Raw genomic sequence first — 21,722 nt, 5'->3', positions numbered from 1 at the left:
CCGAGGCAGGCAGATCACAAGGTCAGGAGATCGAGACCATCCTGGCTAACACGGTGACACCCCCGTCTCCACTAAAAATACAAAAAATTAGCTGGGCGTGGTGGCAGGCACCTGTGGTCCCAGCTACTCGGGAGGCTGAGGCAGGAGAATCTCTTTAACCTGGAACGCGGAGCTTGCAGTGAGCCGAGATCGTGCCACTGCACTCCAGCCTGGGCGACAGGCTTTTTTTTTTTTCAAAAAAAAAAAAGAAATCCTCTAAGTTTCCTACTGTGGCATTACATAGGCCTGTTGTTAGCATCACAAAGCTTGCTCTTAATGTAGGTCTCTTTACTCAGAATTAAGTTCTAGCATAGTAAGTATCTTGCTCTATTCTAAGTTGTTCCTCTGGTTTGCAGAAAAATTAACAAAAAAGGTAACAGCAATAGCATATTCCCACTCTTAGGGATTTACAGTTCTACTTTGTTTCCTTTTGAAAAACATTATGATTCAAAACCTGGCCCTAATGGTTATTACTGCATCTTTGGAACACAGGCCTGGGGGTAAAAAGAAAAAAAAAAAAACAACTTTTAAAACCCCTTTCTATGTATCCGTTGTTAGGCCCAAACACTTCCTCCGCACAGCTACAGATCTGGGAGGCATCACCAGGCACCCAAAGCTGCTTGCTTATGCCCAGTTTACCGACTAGGAAGCCTCTTGGGTTCTCTCTAATGAAGGAGGTGTCCAATCTTTGCCCCTGCCCTTGCTATTATCAACCTTTAATGCTATTACACAAAAATGTGGACTAAGGCCTAGGGTAGGAACTTTATGGAAACAGCAGCATAGTTTAGGAAAGGTTCTTTTAATCTGAATTCCAAGGACATGGCCTGCAACAATCATGTTTCCCCAGGAAATTCTCAGGAAGTCATTAATGGTGAAGTCAGAGAGCCTTAAATTTGTTCCTTCTACCCTGGTGAAAGCAGAAACAAGAACTCAGGGTCCAGCCAACACTGACTGTGAACGTCGTTGGTGCCAGAATCTCAGCAAGGTGTGGCAGAGGATCCAGACTTGAGTCAGGATGTAGTTTCTCCTTTCCATGAACTCAGAGTCCAACTCAGGTGGGAGCAGGGGGCAAACCAGACAAGGTCACAAAAGACAATGCCAAGACAGCATGTGAAGAGTGCTGTGACTAGCCCTAATGGCTGTGGGAAGGAGAGAACACAGTGGGTTGGGGAGAACAGGAAGTGCATCTTAGAGCAGTGGTTCTCAGAAGTGAGCCCACGCCACAGCCACCTGGACGGCCCCACTACAGAGCTGCGGATTCAGTAGGCCTGGCGTGGGGCCTGAGAATTGTGTCTTTAATATCCCGGGTGATACCGATGCTGCTGGTTCAGTCCTGGGACCCACTTTGAGAACCACTGACTTAGGGGAAGTAACGCTGCTTGAGTTGAGCTAGAAGGATAAGGGATTAGGACAGATAGGTGAGTGGAGGCAGCAGAGTTGTTGGAGTTATGACTTGAACAAAGGTACGGAAAGAAGAGTGAAGGGATGTGCTGGGAAAATGCAAGGAGTCCACATAGAGAAATGGTGGCAGATGGGGATGGCGTGATGCTGGAGGGGACTTTGTAGAGTCTGTGCCTACTCTGGAGGTAAGTGAGGAGCCAAAGGTTTTGAGCAGAAAAGGCATCTAACCATAATTACATTCCAGGAAAATGTGGCAGCAGTATTAGCAGTATCTGTCTAACCAGTTAGCTGTGAGAAAGAGTCTGAGGCTGAGGATGGACCCAACCCAGTGATGAGTTTGCCATGGATAGAGAAATAGAGAAGGGGGGAATTTTGCCATATATTTGCTATCCCTGGACTACAGGGACACAGATTAGAATTTTGGAATAGCTGTGATAGCAGGTAAGCAGAAACTATATTCCTTCAGTCATATATAAGGAATTGCTGTAAGCACTATGGAAATGTATATAAAATATATTGCTAAGATAGAATCTACTAGATATGGACACTGAGTCATTTACTCGGCAAAAGTATGTGGTGGCCAAAAAAGAAGCCAGGGATAAGAGAAAATGTAAACCCTGCTCTCAGTGAACTCACAGCCTAGAGCGGGGACTGTGGCAACAGAGATAGATGTTCATGCGAGGCTTCCTGGAGATGTCTGAATGGAGGCACAAAGCATTAGTAAAAGTTAGCCAGGCGAAGTGGTGGTGTGCTAGGGAGCCGGGGGTGGGCGGAGGAGGAGAAGTTGATGTTCTAAGCACAAGCAGCCATGAAGACAAGGATGATCCATGAGGGCTGCAAATTGCCGGGTTGTAGAGGGTAAGGCAGGGAGTGGTGAAAGCTAGGTAAGGGCAAATGAGGGCCAAGTGCTCCAGGGCAAAGACCTTAGAATGTGTGCAGTGGACTAGGGGAAGCATCTATGGTCAGATGGGTTACTGGGGGCAGTATGAAGGGTGCCTTTATAGGAAAGCCATCTGGAGTCTAGGAGACCCACTAGGACACTGGTGCAGTTCTCCAGGCACTAGAGGTGTGTTTAGGGTGGTGTGAGTGGGACTAGAGCAGAGAGACTGGAAAAGCGGGACTGTGTGGAGGTGGGAGCAGAGGACTGGTGGACCGCTGTGGCTTCTGTGGATGTAGGTTGGGTCAATGGTCATGTCTAAAACAGGGCTGAAGGCCAGAGGAGAGGGCTAGTTTTAAGAGACACCATGAATTCTGTTTGATTGTGAGTTTGAGGTACTTGTGGCCCCTCCATGTGCCAGCAGCCAGCAGTCAGCTGGACATGAGTCTGAAGCTTGGGATTAAAGTCTGGGCTGTAAGTACTGATTTGGGGGTCATTAGCGTTTGTGTGGCTTGAAATCATAAGGGTAGATGAGATCACTTAGGGAGGAGTCAGCAGAACAGTGGTCTGGGAATACCAACAAGGAAGCAGGCAGAAGAGGTGTAGGCCCAAGAGAAAGAGCAGATGTACGAGAGGGCCAAGGAGAACCGGGAAGTTCAGGGAGTAGGGCCTTTCCAAAAGGGAGATGGTCGCAGCAGAGAGGCGATGGGGAGCAAGGAAAAGACATTCCTGTAGCTGCTCCGGGCTTGGCAAATGGGAGGGAAGAGGCTACTGATCAAAACTGGGGAAGCAGAAAAGGGAGCTGGCTCAAGTGAGGGGGGAAGATGATCCACTTTGGGGGCGCTGTGTTTTGCATCACGTCTAACAAATAGCTGGAATTTAAAGTCATGCATCTCAAGGAACAGGCTGGGTTAAAAGGACTGGTTTGGGTCAGCAGTTGAGAACTATAGGCTACATAAACCCTTGAGGAAAGCTGTTAAGGGGGTAGGAAGGTGGAAGTACCAACCAAATCATCATAAAGGCAGGAATTTGATGCAGTTCTCGGAGGCCAAATCTATGGGCCCTTACAGTGCAACCTGCCTCCTCCTGTTAAGGGAGGTGTTTGGATGCTGGGGAGGTCCTTAGGAGGACTGTTGCAGATGTGGTCACACCATAGGATTATTCCAACCCAGTTCATCCTTCTACCCCAAACACTGCTTATTCAGACTCTTAAAAACTAAAAGGCATTTTACTTTTTTTTTTTTTTTGAGACAGTGTCTCACTCTGTTGCCCAGGCTGGAATGCAGTGGTGTGATCTCAGTTCACTGCAACCTCCACCTCCTGGGTTCAAGTGATTCTGCCATCTCAGCTTCCCAAGTAGCTGGGACTACAGGCGTGCGCCACTACACCTGGCTAATTTTTGTATTTTTTGGTAAAGACAGGGTTCTGCCATGTTGGCCAGGCTGGTCTTGAACTCCTGACCTCAAGTGATCTGCCTGTCTCTGCCCTCCAAAGTGCTGGAATTACAGGCGTTAAGCCACCACGCCTGGCCAACATTTTAATCAATGTTTTTCTTTATCCACATCTTCTGGGGCCGGTGTAAGATCTAGCCAAGGAAACAACTTTGAAGTCCCTTTCTCCTTGGGCGTTTTGAATTCAAAATGAATTTTCACAGGTGCTAACAGTCATCTGAGCTGGAAGATGTGGAAACCAAGTTACTTGTGACGCTAAAGTTACCTCCATGCCTGTGGGAAGACAAATCTGGTGGCATTTAAGACACCGTGACAATATGGAGGAATCAGGCTAGGAGGGACTAGCAGAGGCAAGAGGTGGCTTGAGGTTGGGTTGGTGGCATTCAGTCATTTGCCAAAGGCCTTGGGGTATAGAGGAAGTAAAATACAAAATGGCACTCCAGAGATAGATGGGACACATATGGTGTTTAGGCTTGGGCAACAGCGAGATCCACCCATGGAGAAACTTGACCTTTGTGCAGATGGCCCAGGGGCTCCTGCTGGCACTACATGTTGCCCTTGGTGAATGAGAGCAGCTGGATATTACATGAGGACCGTGGCAGAATGTGCCCTGGCACATCATTGGTCAAGGTGTATCTGGGCTTATAGACATTTTCCTCTGGCCCTCCTGAGCCCTGAAGTCCCTGGGACCCCTTGGGGCTCCCCTTTAAATCTTCTCTCCACCCACAGACAACAGCAAGAATCAGACTGAGCTCCTGGCACAGGAGCTTTTCCATGAAAAGTTTATTAGAAGGGCACTTACAAGAGGAAGAGAGGGAACGAGAAGACACACATCTTTAACAATAGGGGTACAATGCTTAAACAGGTGCTCTGCTTTTAAGATATAAAAGTTAGAAAAATCTAAAACACTATAAATACATACATGCTTTTTACAAAGTTATTAAAAGGTCAGGCTGGCTGAATAGTGAAGGTAATCAACATAGTCAATGTTCTATTCCCCATCCCTCAACACACACCAAAGTAAGGGTCCAGAACAGCCGAGTTGCAACAGCAGCAGTGAAGGTGAGTGAAGGCTTCTTGGATAGACGGCTCCATCTCTCTGTAATGCTTTCACCCCTAGCAAGGGAGTTGGTTCAGAGGACCCTTGTGGAAGGGCCCAGATCTGACTCCGAGCTGCCTGTTTCTACACGTGGCCACTTGTTTACCCAGCCTGGTTTGGTGTTTCTGGATGCTGAGCCAAAAAGCCACTACACCCTCCACCAACATTCGGAACTGGCTGTGCCCCAACTCTTCCAGCCACTGTCCTTGGGAGGAGAGACCTTTCCAACTTTCTTAAAAAAATTAAATAGTTATCTGTCTGAATGGTTTTAAGAAATTATTACATAAATACAAAAACACCAGAATACTAGAGTATACATTACTTCTGCATTAAAAAAAAAAAAGAAATCCATTACAGAATCACTGAGAATTTCTCAATCCAGTTTACATGAGGCAAGTTTCTTTTCTATGATAGCTGTGTTTTTGAAAAGTTGCCTGTTTAGCCCATCATCTCCCCACTAACACCTCCCCATGGGAGATGCTTCATCATCATTTTGGATCCATGTCCTCTTGCGTACGTTTTTCTGCTTTCCCTACCCACTTGAGAAGCTGCTGATGCTCCTTAAACTGTGATGGCAATACATTGTGAAGACTGTTACCTGAAAGGGGCCTACAAGGAAACATTTTTGCCACATAAAGACAGTACAGCTTTGCTGTGTTGAGGTTTGGTTCTGGTAAAATGGGGACACGTATGTTTTGGGGGAACTCCCAACTCTAGCCAAGTCACACAGTAAGAAACAGCGTCCAGGGCTAAACGTGTGCCCTCTTGCTGCTGGTATTCCCCTTGGTGAACAGTCCTACAAGCAGCCTGCAGATTCTTCTCCCTACATCTCCTGTGAGGATGAAGGAGTGGTTGTGTAACCTGAGCTCTGGCCCTGTGGAGACCCTCATGAGGCCTGAGGCTAAGAATGAAACAGATCTTTGCGTCTTCCCCAGATTACTCACATACGTGCATGCCATGCACACACTACTTCAGACCTTTCTGTAGTCTTCAGTAAAAGCGTTTAGCCTGGAATATGCCCAAACTCTAGGAAGCCAAGGGGAGATGGAGAAAAATAAAACAAAATAAGCACACGATAATGTGCTATAGCTCACTTCAGTATATGAACAATGGTTTAAAAAAATAATCACCATGGTCAATTAAAAAAAGAAAAATACAACACCGACAACATAAGGACAGTGGAGACGTCTGCCAGCAGCCTTGTCCTCGTGTGTGCTCTTCCTAAGAGTCAAAGTCCCTGCTCCTGACTCTAGGCTTGTCTCAAAATGTCAGGTCTCCAGCCTGCCAGGAAGGTGGCCAACTGAGATGATGTTCCAGCACAGGCCTGTAATCCAAACCGGCTGGGGTAGCTACCTACGTATGCGCTGGAAGGATGTAAGTTACTAAACTGGGAAGAAGCGAGGTGGGGCGGGGAGAGAGGAAAGGGAATAAAAGTTGGCTCCTTGGAAGGTGCTGAAGACAAGGATCTATGTCCCAGTGCTAGCTACACTTGGGTCAGTCTCAGCACAAGCTGCAAGGTGAAGATGTCACGGCGGGGAGCCCAGGGCAGCGGCAACACACACGGTCGTGCTGCCTAGATGAACGCCATTTAAAACTGCTATCCAGTCACCAACACTCCTCTAGAACTGCCCTGGTTTCCTCTTGCCCCTTTCAACTGCCCTTTAAAAAAGTGTTTTAATATACAAATGCCATTCATGCCACAGGATTTTAAAACTAAGAAAACTAGCTTGGGGCTTCAAGGAAGGAGACTAATGTTACATATGCCCAAAGCACCTATGTAGCGCTCTAAGGTGGGAAAGGCACCATTTCCTAACCTCTTAGGTATGATCAAATTTATTTTCAGTATGCCACAGGTGGGTTTGCCTACAGTCCCACACATCCTCCTCTGATGGTCTAGTCTATAAAGAAAAAGGGCCAAGGAAGTAGCCTTCAGGTCTGAGCAATGAGGGTTCTAAGACACTATCCAAAAGCAGCCAAATGTGTCATTTCATCACATTCAAAGTTCATAACCTGCCAAAGTATAGGCTTTTTCTCCCCGCTTCACCTGGAATAAGACAGACTCCACACATCACTGGATCACCAGAATCGGGCTGTGCCTGAAGCTAGTTCCCAAGCACCCAGAGGGCTGTGTGCCACAGGAAGCCCTCACAGAATCATGCCGCAGCTGGAGAATGCAGGCCCTCGGAAACTGCTGCCCATGGCTTTTAGGAGAGGAACCATGACTGCTCTAGCAGAAGCCAAAATCGAGTATTTGTGTCCTGGGTCTCAGAGCTGGCTGGGAACATGAACCCACGTACAGGAGGTTCAGGGGGCTTCCTGTGTAAGCAACAGGCCACAGATCATTTCGACACCAGGCACATACTTCAGACTCACAGTATTTGGCCCTCTCAGAGGAAGTGAGGGGTATGGTGTTGTCTCTGGGTTCTGAGTCAATACTCCTTCGAGAAGACTCACACAAGTCTGTCAAGGTGCCCCTTCCATCTCTTCCTGTGTCCTCAGGAGGCCTGGGGAGCAGCTGTCCTACCTGGAAACCTCATGGCTAGAGATTCAGAGGCACAGGCCCCTGCAGGTGAGGCATCAGGAAACCTCTCCATCTCCCTCCAACATCAGAAATCTCATCCCATTTGAGGTGTATACCCTGCCAAAAGTGTATACACTTTCTTCCCTTCACCTGGAATACAACAGGACTGCCATAGGAAGCCCCTCGATTTTAAATCCATGCAACAATGTGGGATAGGTCATTTTATACAAAAACAGCAGCAAAGAACGAAGTACCAATTGAAGGTGGCAGTTCTGTCTATTGTGTTCTGCAAAAGGCTGGGAAAAGAAGAGGGCTCTTTTTTCTTTTTTCCAGTGGAAAGAATTTCGGCTAGTTTTCTCCCTAACTGCTGCTGGGAGCAGTACTTATTACACAATACAACTGCTATAGTTGTCACTGACGATCCTCCACCGGGAGCTAGGTCATCTTATATCCCAGGGGGAAGATGACAGACCTCTTTGTACCAAGCCTGCAATTTGCAACGGTGTAAAAATATTTTAATAGCCCTTTTCATTTGCCTATGTTGGCCTGAGATGTTTTCCCTTCTGGTGAATTTGCTTCTGTAAATTTCAGCTTGCAGAAGTGCTGGCAGGTGTCTCTTCAACAAAACCTGGAAAAGCTTCACCTTAGGAGAGAGAAGGGAGAGAAGCAGTTGCTGGGTCTCAGGTTTCCCAGTCAATGTGCCAGCCCAGGATTTTTAAAGAAAATATATAAACCAAACATTTAAAAGAGCATATGATAAAGTTGATTTAATGAATGCAACTGACTACATAAACCAATATAGCCGTATGCATCAGAATCTGGAGCGAGCTCTTACAGATGACTGGAGACGCGCCCAGTGCGGTGCTGCCTGAGACCAAACGCCGTCCCACGACAGGGGCCTCCTGCTTCATGAGGACACTTACCATCATTCGAATCTCTTTGAGATTAATGTGATAATAGACACTATACACTGCATACGCACTGGGCCTCAGCAGATCCTTCCAACTTTTCAAAGTGAAAAAGGACAAACGCATGTGAGTTTTTAAAGAGGTGGTGCTCATCAATTTTTCCCGCTGTCCTGTGTGCAGGTTCTGCTGAACACGCGCCTTCCAATCAGTACGTTCTGAGAGGGGAGGGAGACAGACAAACTCCCTCCCTCCCCACCCCAAGTCTATCCAGCTCACGAGGGGCAGGGTCTGCTGGAGTGCTGGGGCTGGGCTGGGAATGTTCATTGGAAGAGGCACCGTCACAAGCATCAGAGAGCTGGGCGTGAGGTCTGCATGGCCCCTGCGGGCTCTTCCTACCTAGAACGCTCTTCCAAGGTGAACTCCACACTGCAGTCCTAGACAGAGGGGCGTTTCTGGTTGGACCGTGACAGCCCAGAAAGCTGTCACTCAAAAAAGGAGCCTGGGGGGAGGGGGCCGGTGGTGTAATACTACCTGTTCTGCTCACTTAAGCCACCAGAGCAGACGCCATTTCCTGCCCTTCAAAGTGGGGCCAAAGGGTAAATGTGTTTGGCAGACACAACTGTTCATAACATCCACCTCTGGGTTTGCTCGTGTGTTTCCGAACACAGGTGGGTGCGCCCCTTCAGTTGAGGGAGAAAGATTTCTTCCTCCTTGACAACAATGAGTTGAGTAGAGTTCCAATTTTCTCCACCTCCTGCATGGCCATTTCCCCCAAGCCCGCCCTCCCCTACCATACTTAAATGTCTCTAAGACACACTGGAACAGCGGATGCTTGGGGAGCCCATCTGGGTGAGGACCTTGTCAAGCCACTGCAAAGGCCCATTCAGGTGCAGTTCGATCCAGCAGGGGGTACTGGTCACAGTCTGTCTCCTGTAAGAAATAGGGAAAGGGGTGGGGTGGGGGACTTAAAAACATCTCCACGGGGCTACACAAGTCAGAAAACTTTTCTGCTTTGGTGACACTCATCTTCCCAAAGCCAGAGAGATAGACTACCTTGTTAGACGCTGTCCTAGAAGCGGTACCAATAACTTGCTGAAACTACCAGGCCAAACTCCTCCACCCAGGGAGGACTTCAGGTAAATTAAGTTCTCTCGAGGGGGAAGGAAGTCAACTTTAAAGAGTTAAACATGTAAAGTCAACGGCAAAGAGTTAAATACGCAAAGTCAACTGCAGGGTACCCAGAGGCCCACCAGTTACTGTAACAGGCCCCCTAATAGAAGAGACCTCCATCCTGAGCAAAGGGCTTCCTGGCTCCCATCTGTACCAAATGGGCACGTGCCGCTCCCCTATCTCCAAATCCGGGCCCAGCCCCAGCAGGCCACGATGACGTGTGTCTGTCTGATTGAGGGGTGTTTTTTACAAAGCGCCAACAGTGTCCGCATGCCTTCGGTTCCCAGTGTGCTGATATAATTCTCATCTACGGCCTTATTTTGGAAAATCTTACAAGCAGAGCGAGCCATGGAACAATTACTGGAAAAAACCAAGGCACACCACACGTTTCTTTTCCCCAAAGCACTTTGTCTAAATTCAGGCTGGCTGATGACGCAGCTTGCAGGCAGGCTCCCAAAGGCCTCCACTGAGCAAAGGCTATCTGCTGAGGCTGGAGTCGCTGGTGCCAGCTGGAGGTGAGAGGTGTGGGCCCTGGGCCCTGCTTTCAGCCACCGCACAGAGAGAAGAGCTGAAACCTTACTCTCCTTGGCCCAAGAGGCAGGAGGACGACAAGGCTGTTCTGGGAAGGGGCCGCGCCCGCCCGTCAGGCTGCTGTGCAGTACTGCCCGGCAGCGGTGACGCGGTGGGCCGCAGAGGACTGGGTGTGCTGGCAGGACATCCCGCACGGTGCTACAGTGTCCCCAGGGAAAGGCTCTGCCACCAAAGAGCCTCTTCCTAGCACTTGGAGCGGGAGAGCTGCAATGCCACACCAGGAACAGGGCTGCTGTCTTGAGGGCACCGCCCTCCTTGCTTGGCCTCTACTTTGCTTGTGTAGCAGGGAGGTTCAGAAATGGGCCTGCAGACAAACCCTGGGGTGTCTGCCTGAGCGAGGGCACTTGAATGTGGCCCTCTCGACTACAATCTGGTATAAGAAGAGCATTCTCCACTCTTCTCCACTGCAGTCCATCTTTAAATACTTCCTTTCTCCACTAAAAAAAGATTAATTTTCTAACCTTTCACTCCTGTTCCCTAAATGATCTAAGCCAGGGCTAAAAGACTGCTTAAAACATTTCTCTGGCTGGACCTTTGGGCCTGGGCTGATCTCTTTAGGCCATAACATAGGTAGGTTCTTTTGAGGTCTGACCACTTTGATTGCTTCACTGGTCACTCCTGAATTTCAGAGACACCCCAGAGACCGAGGGGCTATGTTCCCTGACACCCTGGGGCAGACACAGAAGAACAGCAGCTAAAATACGGTAAGTGGAAGAGGAGGATTTTACAGGACGAAATCCTCTAATGAGAATGTGACTTTCCATAAGTCATGCTCATCTGGATTTCATTACAAACGGTGGCCCAAGGCCAATATTGAAATGGGTTTGGCCTGGGTGCAGCATGACTGCAAAACAAAATGGATTCCAAACATCTGGAAAAATGAAGAGAAGGGGAGAGTAGCTTGCAAGGCACTGGCTCGAGCTGACGTGTGGGCACCCCTGCATCTGCCGCAGGAGCTGGCGGCTGGCAGTGGGGAGTGTGGAGCAGAAGGCGGGGGCACACAGCCCTGCCTCTCAGCAAACTTTTGTCCGTGAGTGGAAAGAAAAGGGACTGGATTCTCTAAACCCAAAGCAGGATGGCCTGAGAGATTGAACCAAGCAGACCAGGTAGACCTGACTACATCAGGGCCATGTTTAAACCAGTATCTAGGGCCGGGTACGGTGGTTCACACCTGTACCAGTACTTTGGGAGGCCGAGGCAGGCGGGTCACCTGAGCTGAGGAGTTCTAGACCACCCTGGACAACATGGTGGTCTCTACTAAAATACAAAAAATTAGCCGGGCGTGGTAGCACGCGCCCGTAGTCCCAGCTACTTGGGAGGCTGAGGCATGTCCCAGAGGCAGAGACTGCAGTGAGCCGAGATGGCGCCACTGTACTTCAGCTTGGGTGACAGAGTGAGACTCCATCTCAAAAAAAAAAAGAAAAAGAAAAAAGAAAAGAAACCAGTATCTAGGACTCTAAAAAAGTCATTTCTCAGCGAGAAAATTTTGTTCCTTTATAACTACCCAAATCTCCTCCTCCCTTCCCTGACTCTCAGTTTTAATATCCTGGGCTCCTCAGCATCACCAGGGGTCCCTGAGTCAGAAATGGAGCAACAGAGGAGGAAAGAACAATGAGCTGAAGACCTAACTTCCTGAAGAGGGTCATCCTAAAGCCATGTGCCTACAATGAAGAGTAAGGAAGAAGCCGAGAGGGCAGAGTTCTAGACTCAGCTCTTCTACCCGTGTGACTACAGGCAAGTCACTCTTCCTCCCTGGGCCTCAGTTCTCTCATCTATCCGGATGATGCCGGCAGCCCCACCCAGGGCTGGGATGAGGATAAGACGGAGCGTGTGTTTACAGTGCCTGCAGCTGTTCAGTGCCAGCAAACATCGCTCTGCAATTCCTCATCATTGCTGCTGGCCCAGCCCCTCCTGCCTGCCAGGCCCCGGGCTCTCTCTGATCTTTGGTCTCTCTGCTCTTGATGCCAGGGCTGGCCTAGCTCATCTCTGAGGAGCCCCGCCTGCTCTGCTGTCCAGGGTCACCTGGAGTTGGGGCCCCTGATGTAGGCAGCACCCGTAACCGACCTGTACTCCGCTCCCCAGCCTTTGACGAAGCTCATGCGGATGGTACACATTCGGGTCAACTGGTAGACAGCCTCAAAGCCCTGGTTGACGGACTGGGCCAGGAGGGCAGCAAACTCCTGGTTGTTGAAGATCTTCAGGTTGCATCCTGGCAAAAACACAGAAACGGGGCTATGGGGATGAAAGTGGCCAGGTCTGTTGCTCCCCTCCTGGATAAAGCAAGTCCTGGACCCCCTAGACCAGCCTCATTTATACAGCTCCAGGGACACATGGTGTGTGATGCATTTGCCACACACTCCACGCTCAGCACCACGCAAAGGGAAGGCCGACTCAGTCCCTCCCCTTGAACGAACCCACCTCCTCACTGGGAGGTGCCGCTGACATACCTGCAAGGGGAGATGGAAGGCTGGCCCACAAGCTCGACTCCCAGAGCAGGAAGAAGTCTGCAAAGTGGGCTTCTGAGACTAGGGAGATGGTGTGGAGAGGGGGCCTTGCCCTGGGCAAAGGGGCCAGGGGACAGAGAGATAAGGGACCTGGACCAGGTTGCCCATGCTGTGTGGGGTCTGGTCGCCCACCTAGGAACAGGAGCTCTGGCTGTTCCACAGCAGGCAGGGCCAGCAGAGACGGGCTGGCCGAAAGGCTACTGGGCCTGCCGTCCCCACAGGAAGCTCGGCAGAGGGCCCAGGGCACCCTCCACCTGGGCTCCTCTGATGAATACACCTGGTGCTGGGGCTAGGAGGGAAGGAGAGATCTGGGCCACATTTTGGCCTCTGGGCACCAGGCGGGGTGGAGGTGACATTCACAGCTAAGTGAAGGTGTGCATCTAATTCTCCAGACAGTAAAACTAAAGACGGTCACAAATAAAGTTTAAAATGAATGTTGTTTGAAGTCTTACTGCCTGAGTGCCAGGAATGTGTCAACCAGAAAAATAAAGACAAAAGCACATGCCAGAAATAGCCAAAAGGTGAGCTGGGGTGACGCTTACGAATGAGCCAACAGCAGGCTCCTGTTCTTGCTGTGTGACTCTGAGCTGGTCGCTTTCTCCTGGGGACCCTGTGTCTCTGTATAATGAGGGGCTGGCCTCAGAGGTCCTTCCAGCTCTGACATTCTATGAGCTGACAAACACCACCAAAGCCAACTCAGCCCTCACCCAAAAGATGGGGGTGGGGCCGGGGAATGGAGGAGGCAGAAGGCCAAGAGCGTCACTGAGCTTCCTCTTCTCATTCTCTCCAAGGACAAGGGTGGTGGAACAGGGCTGAACCTGGGCCCTGACCCCCAGCAGAGCCAAGAAGCAGAAGAGCACCAGACTTGAGAGTCCATCAGCCCTAGGCCCCATCCTGGCTTGGTCACTTACTAGCTGTGTGTCCTTGGGCAGATGGCTGAAACTCTCTGAACTTGTCTCTCAAAGCGTCTCCTTACTTATAGAGCCAGAGAATAACTAGAGAGGACTAAATGAGGTCAAAGATCGGAATGTACTCTGTAAATGCAACCACAAAATGCTCTGGAAACCTGATGCGCTATTACCATTTCAGACTTTCTGCATTCTGAAGTTTCCCTGCCCGTGGTCCACCACTTCTCCACTACCATCTGCTACTCGGTGGGCAGGAAAGGGCATGCCACACACGTGTCACAGGCAATGGCCCGGCCAGGTTACCTGCTCCACTAGCCTGTCACAGGCCACGTTCCGCGGGCTGCCTGCACAGTGGCTGCAGGTCCTATGAAAAGTGGGCTTTGGCTGGGGCTTTCTGCCTTGGTTTCCTGAGGAAAGAGGCCTTAGACGGGATCAGCCACCTGCCTGATCTTGCTGTCCAGGCATGGCCCTGTCCAAACCACTCTCGGGGGTGCGGCCTGACACCTCTTCTTGGGTGGAATTTTCAGACTCACTCAGAAAACCCTCAGCAGTTCCCTAGAGTCAAACTCTGGTGTCCTTCCACGGCCTCATGCTTTGTGCTTTTGAAACATTTCCCCTCCCCGTCCCATACGTGGCCCTCCTCCAGCCAGAGAGCTACCCATCCATGTCCTGCCCCCCATCACCTCAGGGCCTTTGCCTGGCCTGTTCCCCCTGTCTAGAATGCCCTCCCTGTGCCTAGTGCCTACCTATCCTTCAGGATCCAGATGCTTCTCCTCCATGAAGACCTCCCTGATCCATCCCAACAGCTAAACGGGCCTTCTCTCTACCTGGGCTGCTGGCTTGGTGCTTGGCACCCCTCCCTTATATTGAACTCATCCGTGTCTCTGTCTTCTGTGCTCTGCAGGTTTGTAAGGTCTGCGGGAGCAGAGCAGGGCCCCATCCACCTCTTCTTCCCCTACAGCACCTGGCACGGAGCCCCGCATGCTGTCAGTGCAATGAATGAGTGAAGAAAGGAAGCCATACTGCCCGAGCATCTACACACAGGGCAACGGGCAGGTACCCACAGTTAAAGGCAGACCCATCAGATGCTACATCTGCTCCCTGGAGGTTCAGGGAAAGCACAGTTGTATCTGTGGGCATAGAGAAAACCCAATCGAATCACCTCCAGATTGACAATGCAATCACCAGTGAGCAGAAAAGGTGAGAAAGGTGGACTCGCTCCAGCATCCCAGGCATGCACTCGGAGAGGGACCTCAAGACAGGGGTGCCTGTGTGGCTGGCTTACCTGGTGGGATCTTGCAGACGGTGGCTGGGTGCCAGCCATAGCGCTGGTTACAGTTGGGAGACTGGACAAAAATAGCGCTGTCACTGAGGCACTCTGCGAAGACCTCCCCTCCGATGTAGTAAAGCCGCACGCCTCTTCCTACAGAGATTCAGGTTAGACTGGACGGGGTGCCTTTGCTCATACACAATGGCCCTGAGGCTTGCAAAGGATGCAGAGCTGCAGGGCTGCTTCCAGTGACTGACAGCTTCCCCAGGCAAACGGGCCCCAAAGTTCAAGCCTCAAGTAGGAGAAATGGGCAATGCTGGATTCCTAAAGCCAAGGGAGGCAAATGACCAGAGATGGGCACACAGGATAGGTCTCAGTGACAGCCTTTGCCACTGAGTAGGCATGAGCCTCAGTCAAGTTGTTCACCCTCTGAGCCTTCGTCTGTCTCTACGATAGGGATGGGGGCTGGGCGCGGTGGCTCACACCTGTAATTCCAGAGCTTTCGGAGGGCAAGGTGGGAGGATCACTTAAGGCCAGGAGTTCAAGGCCAGCCTGGGCAATGTAATGAGACTTCACCTTTACAAAAATATTTTTTAAAAATTAGCTGGGCATAGTGGCATTATCCCTGTAGTCCTAGCTGCTTGGGAGGCTGAGGTGGGCGGATTGCTTGAGCCCAGGGGTTTAAGACTGCAGCGAGCTCCCATCATGCCACTGCACTCCAGCCTGAGACAGAGTGAGACCCTAACTCAAAAAAAAAAAAAAAAAAAAAAAAAAAGAAAATGGGAATGATAACGCCTACCCTTGCAGAATTACTGTGAGACACAGAGTAAGCGCCTGTAAGTGTCAGCTTTTCTTGCTGCTACTGCTACTACTACCCCACTACTATCTGGTCTCCTCACACTCCAAGATTCAGAGATTCATTGAGTAAACCTGCAGGGCTCCTTCTGGCGCAGCAGGCACCCTGAGGAGCCCTTTATTGCAGGGATGGCTTAATGCTACCCCATATTTTTTTCTTCCCTCAATGCATTTTTCTAAAACATTCCAGAGGTTTATATCATTTACTTTTCTTTCATCTCTTAAATCCACTCCAGATGGACAGAAATTATTTTTAAATTGGCTCTGCAACTCGAACAGTTACGTAAACTCTGACAATGAGCTCTTTGCTCGGCCAGGGGATGGTTCCTTCTCCCGCCTGGGAATGTCTCTGTTCCATTACTGGGGAGAAGCTCAGAGGTCAGAACGTGGAGCCAGATGTTACAGGCCCAGCATCAGGTGGGATGAACGCCAGGTGAACGAACGACCCATGCATCACTGGATGTCCCCTGTCCTGCCTCCTATTCCCACTACTGTCCCCTTCCTCCAAGCACTCCCCATGTTTCCTGGCTTTAGTTCTGCAGGGTGAGGGTTAGCTCAGAGTCCACAGGAGGGATGACTTCCTGGCTGTCCACAACTGTATCATGTCAGTAAGAGCAGGAGGCAGAGGTAGGGATGCGAGGACCCAGACCAAAAATGTTTGTTTCATTTCAGTAACAAAAAAATAGGCTGGGCATGGTGGCTTCCACCTGTAATCCCACTACTTTGGGAGGCTGAGGCAGGCAGATCACCTGAGGTCAGGAGTTCGAGACTAGCCTGGCCAACATGGTGAATCCCCATCTCTATTAAAAATACACAAAATTAGCAGGGTGTGGTGGCGCGTGCCTGTAATCCCAGCTACTCAGGAGACTGAGGCAGGAGAATCACTTGGACCTGGGAGGTGGAAGTTGCAGTGAACCGAGATCATGCCATCACACTCCAGCCTGGGGGTCAAGAGTGAGCCTTGGTCTCCCCTCACAAAAAACAAACAAAAAAAAACAAAAACATACATATATATATATATATTTAATAAAATATAGAAAAAAGCCAGTTGCAGTGGTGTATGCCTATTGTCCCAGCTAATCAGGAGGCTGAGATGGGAGGATGGCTTGAGCCCAGGAGTTTGAGACTGGGCCTGGGCAACATAGCAAGACCCTATCTGTAAATCAATCCATCCATCCAACAGTGGTATGCCAGCCGGAATAAGTATCTTTTTTGAAGTAAAAGACAAAAAGCAAAATGGGAAGAACGGGTCTGGTAGTGGGGGCTGTCTGTCACTGACAATGAGGTCTCTGAGAGCCATTCCCTACCCTTCCCCACCCCTAGACATCAGGTCCCTCTCCTAGAAAATGACAGCACAGACCTAGGCCTGTGGCCTCCAAACTTTTCTTCTCTTCACTACAGAATCAATCCTCTCTTCAAATGAAGGCTTCTGTGAGAGCCCGAGATACAAAGCAAGCGAATGCAGAGGTGCCCTGGTTCACGTGGGGCCAGGCTTCCCTTTGCTAACCTGCCCAGCTCCTGAGTTTGCCCCAGGAACCCTTCGCCAACCCTTGGGGCTCCAGGACGAGGTCTGAGAAAACGTCACTCTGCCATCTCTCCACAGCCCTTCTAAGTTCTGACAGTTGTGTTCTGGATGGTAAAATCCTCTAAGCATGATAACTTCATAAGCAAACCAAGTGATATGTAACACAGCTTCATCTTCCTTAAACTCACAGAGTCATCTTTTACTGATGTTCTGCGGGCTCGAAGGCAGAAGGTTCACAGTAGTGGTGTTTGGATAGTGGACAATTCTTTTCTACCTTTTCTAAATTGTCTAGAATAATGATACATGAAAATAAGAAAAGATCACTCTTCCAACAGCGACTGCCTACTTATCAACCTATCCATCTGCACTTTCAAACTCCTTTTATTAAGAGGATTTCAGCCGGGCTTGGTGGCTCACGCCTCTAATCCCAGCACTTTGGGAGGCCGAGGCAGGTGGATCATCTGAGGTCAAGAGTTCGAGACCAGCCTGGCCAACATGGAGAAACCCCGTCTCTACTAAAAATATAAAAATTAGCCAGGCGTGGTGGTTGGGTGCCTGTAATCCCAGCTACTTGAGAGGCTGAGGCAGGAGAATCACTTGAACCCGGGAGGCAGAGGTTGCAGTGAGCTGAGATTGTGTCATTGCACTCCAGCCTGGGTAGAGTGAAACTCTGTCTAAAAAAAAAAAAAAAAAAAAAAAAAAAATTTTCATATGTTGCCTTTCTCATAGACGTTCCCTTCTTGATCCCTTAAGTATTTTCCTCTGTGGCTTCCAGATTTTCTGAGATTGTATCTTTGAGTGGGAATGATTAAGTGGCCTGAACACTACCTGTCTGGCCCCAAAACAGGGCAACAGAGAATGTGGGGGCCTTGCTGGGGCGGTGAGTCTTCCCCCATGCCCAGCAGGAGGCAGAGCACAGCTAAGGATGGAGGCAAGGTTCCCTGCAGAGGCTGTGTGTTTGGGCCTGGGGCTGGGGGCGGGATAGAGTGGCAGGGGCAGGGTTGGGGGCGGGGAATGGAGCCACCCCATACCGATGTGTCTCCGCGTCAGCTCCACTGCTGCATTCCTGTTGACGTTGGAGAGCAGCCCTAGGCAGAAGCGCTCCGAATTGGAGGGGTCGGTGAAGCCATCCACAGTCATGGATGGCTGCGAGGCGTGGAATGTCTCCCCGACGCGCTGGTTCAGCTCGTAGTAGGAGATGGAGCACCAGAAGGCCGGCTCGCAGTAGGTAACTGGCTGCAGGTCTGTGGACACAGGGCGGGCTACTGGGTCAGTGGGTGCCCCAAGCCCCATGCTCCCTCGATGGGGTCCCATGGACGCTCTGGAAAACCATTTCCCCACATTTCAGAGGGATTAATAATCTCCCCACCCGGTGCCTTTTATCGTATAAAACTGGCAGCACCCACCAGAACAAGATGCTCAGGTGTCCGGAGGAGATTCCATCAGCCTTGCCACACTGTGTGTATAAAGGGCCATTGATTTCTCTTTCTTTCTTTTCTTTCTTTTTTTTTTTTTTTTTTTTTTTTTAGCTCATAGAGGCCCTGCCCCGCCTGCTTGGCCTTGACTGGATGGTAGGAGTCTTCAAGCAGGGGCTGGGCCAAACCTGAAGAGGACCAGGGGCCACCCAGTACCTGGATGAGCCTGGGACAGCCAGTGTCGCGTGCCCACTGTGGGGCAGTCCACACCTCCCACACAGTCACCTCTCAGCCTCTCTTGCAAGGTGCCTAGAGTAACCACCATTAATCCCTGCCCCTAAAAGGGCTTTCAGGTTTTGGCTCTGCACAGCCTTGGGGGCAGACTCCCAGCCCGTGGAGCAGCAGCTTCCAAGCCTGCAGCAGCTGAGTGGGTTCCCAACAGCGCCCCGTGTCAGCGTAGTGGACACACCAGGATCGTCCGCAGACTGAGCCTGGAGCCCTGCCTCTTATCACAGAAACCATTTTCCACACTTATCTACATGCCGGCTGCTGGGGTGGCTGAGACACAAACCCATCTGAAAGAAAATCTGGATTTGTCCCAGTTGTCTGTGTAGTCTCCATATGGGGCTCCTCAAAGCAAAACTGCCATCCTGCGAGGGGCTGGTTCTCTTTCTCAGAAGAGTAAATGGCAGCTTCTCTTTACACTGGAAATGGACCCCAGCCTTCCATTTCCTGGGGCCTCCTCACCCTCCTCTTGCCCCAGCCCCGCGGCCCTGGCGCTGTGCCCTCCTACTGCACGCCTCTGCAGCATCTCCAGGTCCATCCTCTCAGCCCTTGGCCGGGCCCTCGGAATTCCCACTCACACTGATGCCACAGCCTCTGGACCAGGACTGCCCTGCGCCCTGGGCCAACCACTTCCAGCTGCTTCTCTGTGCTGCACTGACTGCTGGGCACGAGCCCTTGGCCTACCACGCTCTGCTTGATGCCTACCTGAATCCCATCCATCTGCTGAAGAATCAGGGAGTCCCCTGCTCATTCTCACTCTTCCATCTCAAAGCTTCAGCCTGGCTCTGAAATATACCTGGAGCCATGCAGTGACTAAGGGTGTGCCTCTATGTGAGCATCCTGACTGTCCAACTCGACCCTGAGGTCCCAGGGCCCAGGCTGACATCTCTCCTCCCTCACTTTAACCCTCAGCGCAGGGCTCTGTTGAGGGGGGAACAGGAGAGGCGGGATCCCCGTGTCCACGCCGCCCTGGCCTGAGAACCCTGCTCAATGGATACCAGGCAATGTCTAGGAGGGGGAACCCACCGGGGGGACCCCCGCTCATTAGACCTTCTGAAGGTGTGTAAAGCCCAGGAGAGAAAAGTTAGAAGCTGTTCTGCCCACAGGAAGGGGTCTGGTTGCCTGCAGGACAAAGTGTCCCTGATCCCCTTATGGGGTCTAGGTACATGATCCCTTCTAAAAGCAAGGAGAATGCTACCACGAACAGAGAAGGGGCAGGCCAGTAACACCCCTGCACTCCACACACACCCAGGAAGTGTCAGCTGGAGGGTTAGGACACCCTAGGTCAGGTTTTTCAACTTCAGCACTACTGACATTTGGGGCCAGATAATTCTTTGTTGGGTGGGTGGGTGGGAGGGAGCGTGTGTAGATTGCAGGATGCTTACCGACATCCTGGCCCCGCCCACTAGGTGCTAGCAGTATACATCCATACCACCCTCTCAAGCTGTGGCAATAAAAGGCGGCTGTGGATATTGCCAGATGTCTTCTAGAGGGCAAAACGGCGCTAGATATTTAACTGGATCATGGGACATGAGCTATAAAGCCATCCTCCAGACAGACTGGAGATCAGTCTTGGCTCAGGCACAGACTAGACGTGCAACTGTGAGCAAACCAGCGACACTCTCTGGGCCTCATCCTCTTTACTCTCGGCGTGTTTCTAGACAGACAGAGATAACTCATGTGAAGTGCAGGGTGTGCATCAAGCACTCAGCACATGGTGTTAACACAATGATAAAAACTGGATTCTATGAACTTGAAAACAGCCTGGTCCTATCTTGATCCCCATCAAGATGGAGGCAAAGCATTCTTATCCTTTTCCTCTCTTCCTGGGGTGGAGCAAAGGAAGATAAGGATGAAGGCATCAAAAGTACTTAATGGGGAAGGGAGGAAGGACAGGGCCAGGAGCAGCTGTGGCTTGTGTCCTGGCCCCTGAGGTGAGGCTGAGCCACGTCAGCCACATCTGGCTCTGGCTTTGCTTGATGCTTCAACATTCCAATGAGATAAGCTATATTCTAAACAATGTGGTCAGTAAAATGTGAGCTATGTTGCTTTGGAAACGTAAAAAAAAAAAAAAATCCAAGTGCAACCCAAGCATTAGAGTGGTCAGGCAATCTATCAGTGCTGCTGGCCACCACTGCCCAAGTGCAGGCTCCGTTGATCCTGCTGTGTGATCTTGGGGACGTGACCTCCTTCTGGAACCTCAGTTTTCCAGTCCGTACAACGACTCTGGTGCATTAGAAGACAATAATGCTGACCACCTAGGTCATTCTCCGGCACAGGTCGGCTTGAACGTATAGCTTTGGCTGGCTCTGACTTACTCAGCAGTGTGTAGAAAAGAACAGAGTCCGCACCCCAAAATCATAAAGCCCTGCCCAGCATTCGCTGGGTTTACTCCAGGCAGAAGAGAAAGAGCTAGGCTCCCAGGAACAGCAACCCAGCCCACCATTCAAAAAAAGAAAAAGCTGGCAGGCCACCCCTTGTGTCGCATGGTGCTGGAACCATGCTCTGGGGAGGGGTGGGCTTCAAGGACCCTCAGAATCAAAAACGGGCTTCGGGTCATAGGCCGAGAGGCCCTCCCAAGCAGATCTGAGCCCTTATCCAAACAGCCCTGCAACTCACAGACACACACTGGACAGTGTTGTGGAAAACCCCGGACACTAGGAACCTGACACATCATTAGGAAGACGCTTGTTTGAGGGAGCAGTGAAATCAGGCCAGTGCCAAAGTGTGCAGGCTGCCATTTCAGAGAGTGCTGTTTGGACAAGCTGCCCTGTGTTCAGAAGCGGGACTGAGCCGGAGCAGCACCCCAATCATGCACTCTCTATTCTCTGCAAACAACTAAAAGCCAGCCGTGCTTTCCCTCCTTTCTAGGTCCCGCCTGCCCACCACACCTCAGCTGCTTC

At 50.7% G+C, this 21,722-nt stretch overlaps 1 protein-coding gene across 4 annotated transcripts in view; it reads right to left on the bottom strand.

The window, feature by feature from the left end:
• Nucleotides 1–4,510: 4,510 nt before the first annotated feature.
• Nucleotides 4,511–21,722, bottom strand: part of SMAD3 (SMAD family member 3) — a 130,113-nt gene continuing 112,901 nt past the window's right edge. For all 4 annotated transcript variants that reach the window (XM_008016160.3, XM_038010084.2, XM_073012269.1 and 1 more), the window contains 4 exons: nt 18,151–18,363; nt 14,755–14,892; nt 12,122–12,266; nt 4,511–9,226 (listed from right to left, as the gene is read on the bottom strand). In XM_008016160.3, coding sequence (XP_008014351.1) covers nt 9,103–9,226; nt 12,122–12,266; nt 14,755–14,892; nt 18,151–18,363 — 620 coding nt within the window. In that variant the 3' untranslated portion in view covers nt 4,511–9,102. The remainder of the gene's footprint in view (nt 9,227–12,121; nt 12,267–14,754; nt 14,893–18,150; nt 18,364–21,722) is intronic.

The sequence above is a fragment of the Chlorocebus sabaeus genome, chromosome 26, assembly GCF_047675955.1.
Source record: "Chlorocebus sabaeus isolate Y175 chromosome 26, mChlSab1.0.hap1, whole genome shotgun sequence".
Taxonomy (NCBI): Eukaryota; Metazoa; Chordata; class Mammalia; order Primates; family Cercopithecidae; genus Chlorocebus; species Chlorocebus sabaeus.
The sequence above is the reverse complement of the archived record's forward strand: the minus strand, read 5'-3'. Positions and strand labels throughout refer to the sequence as shown.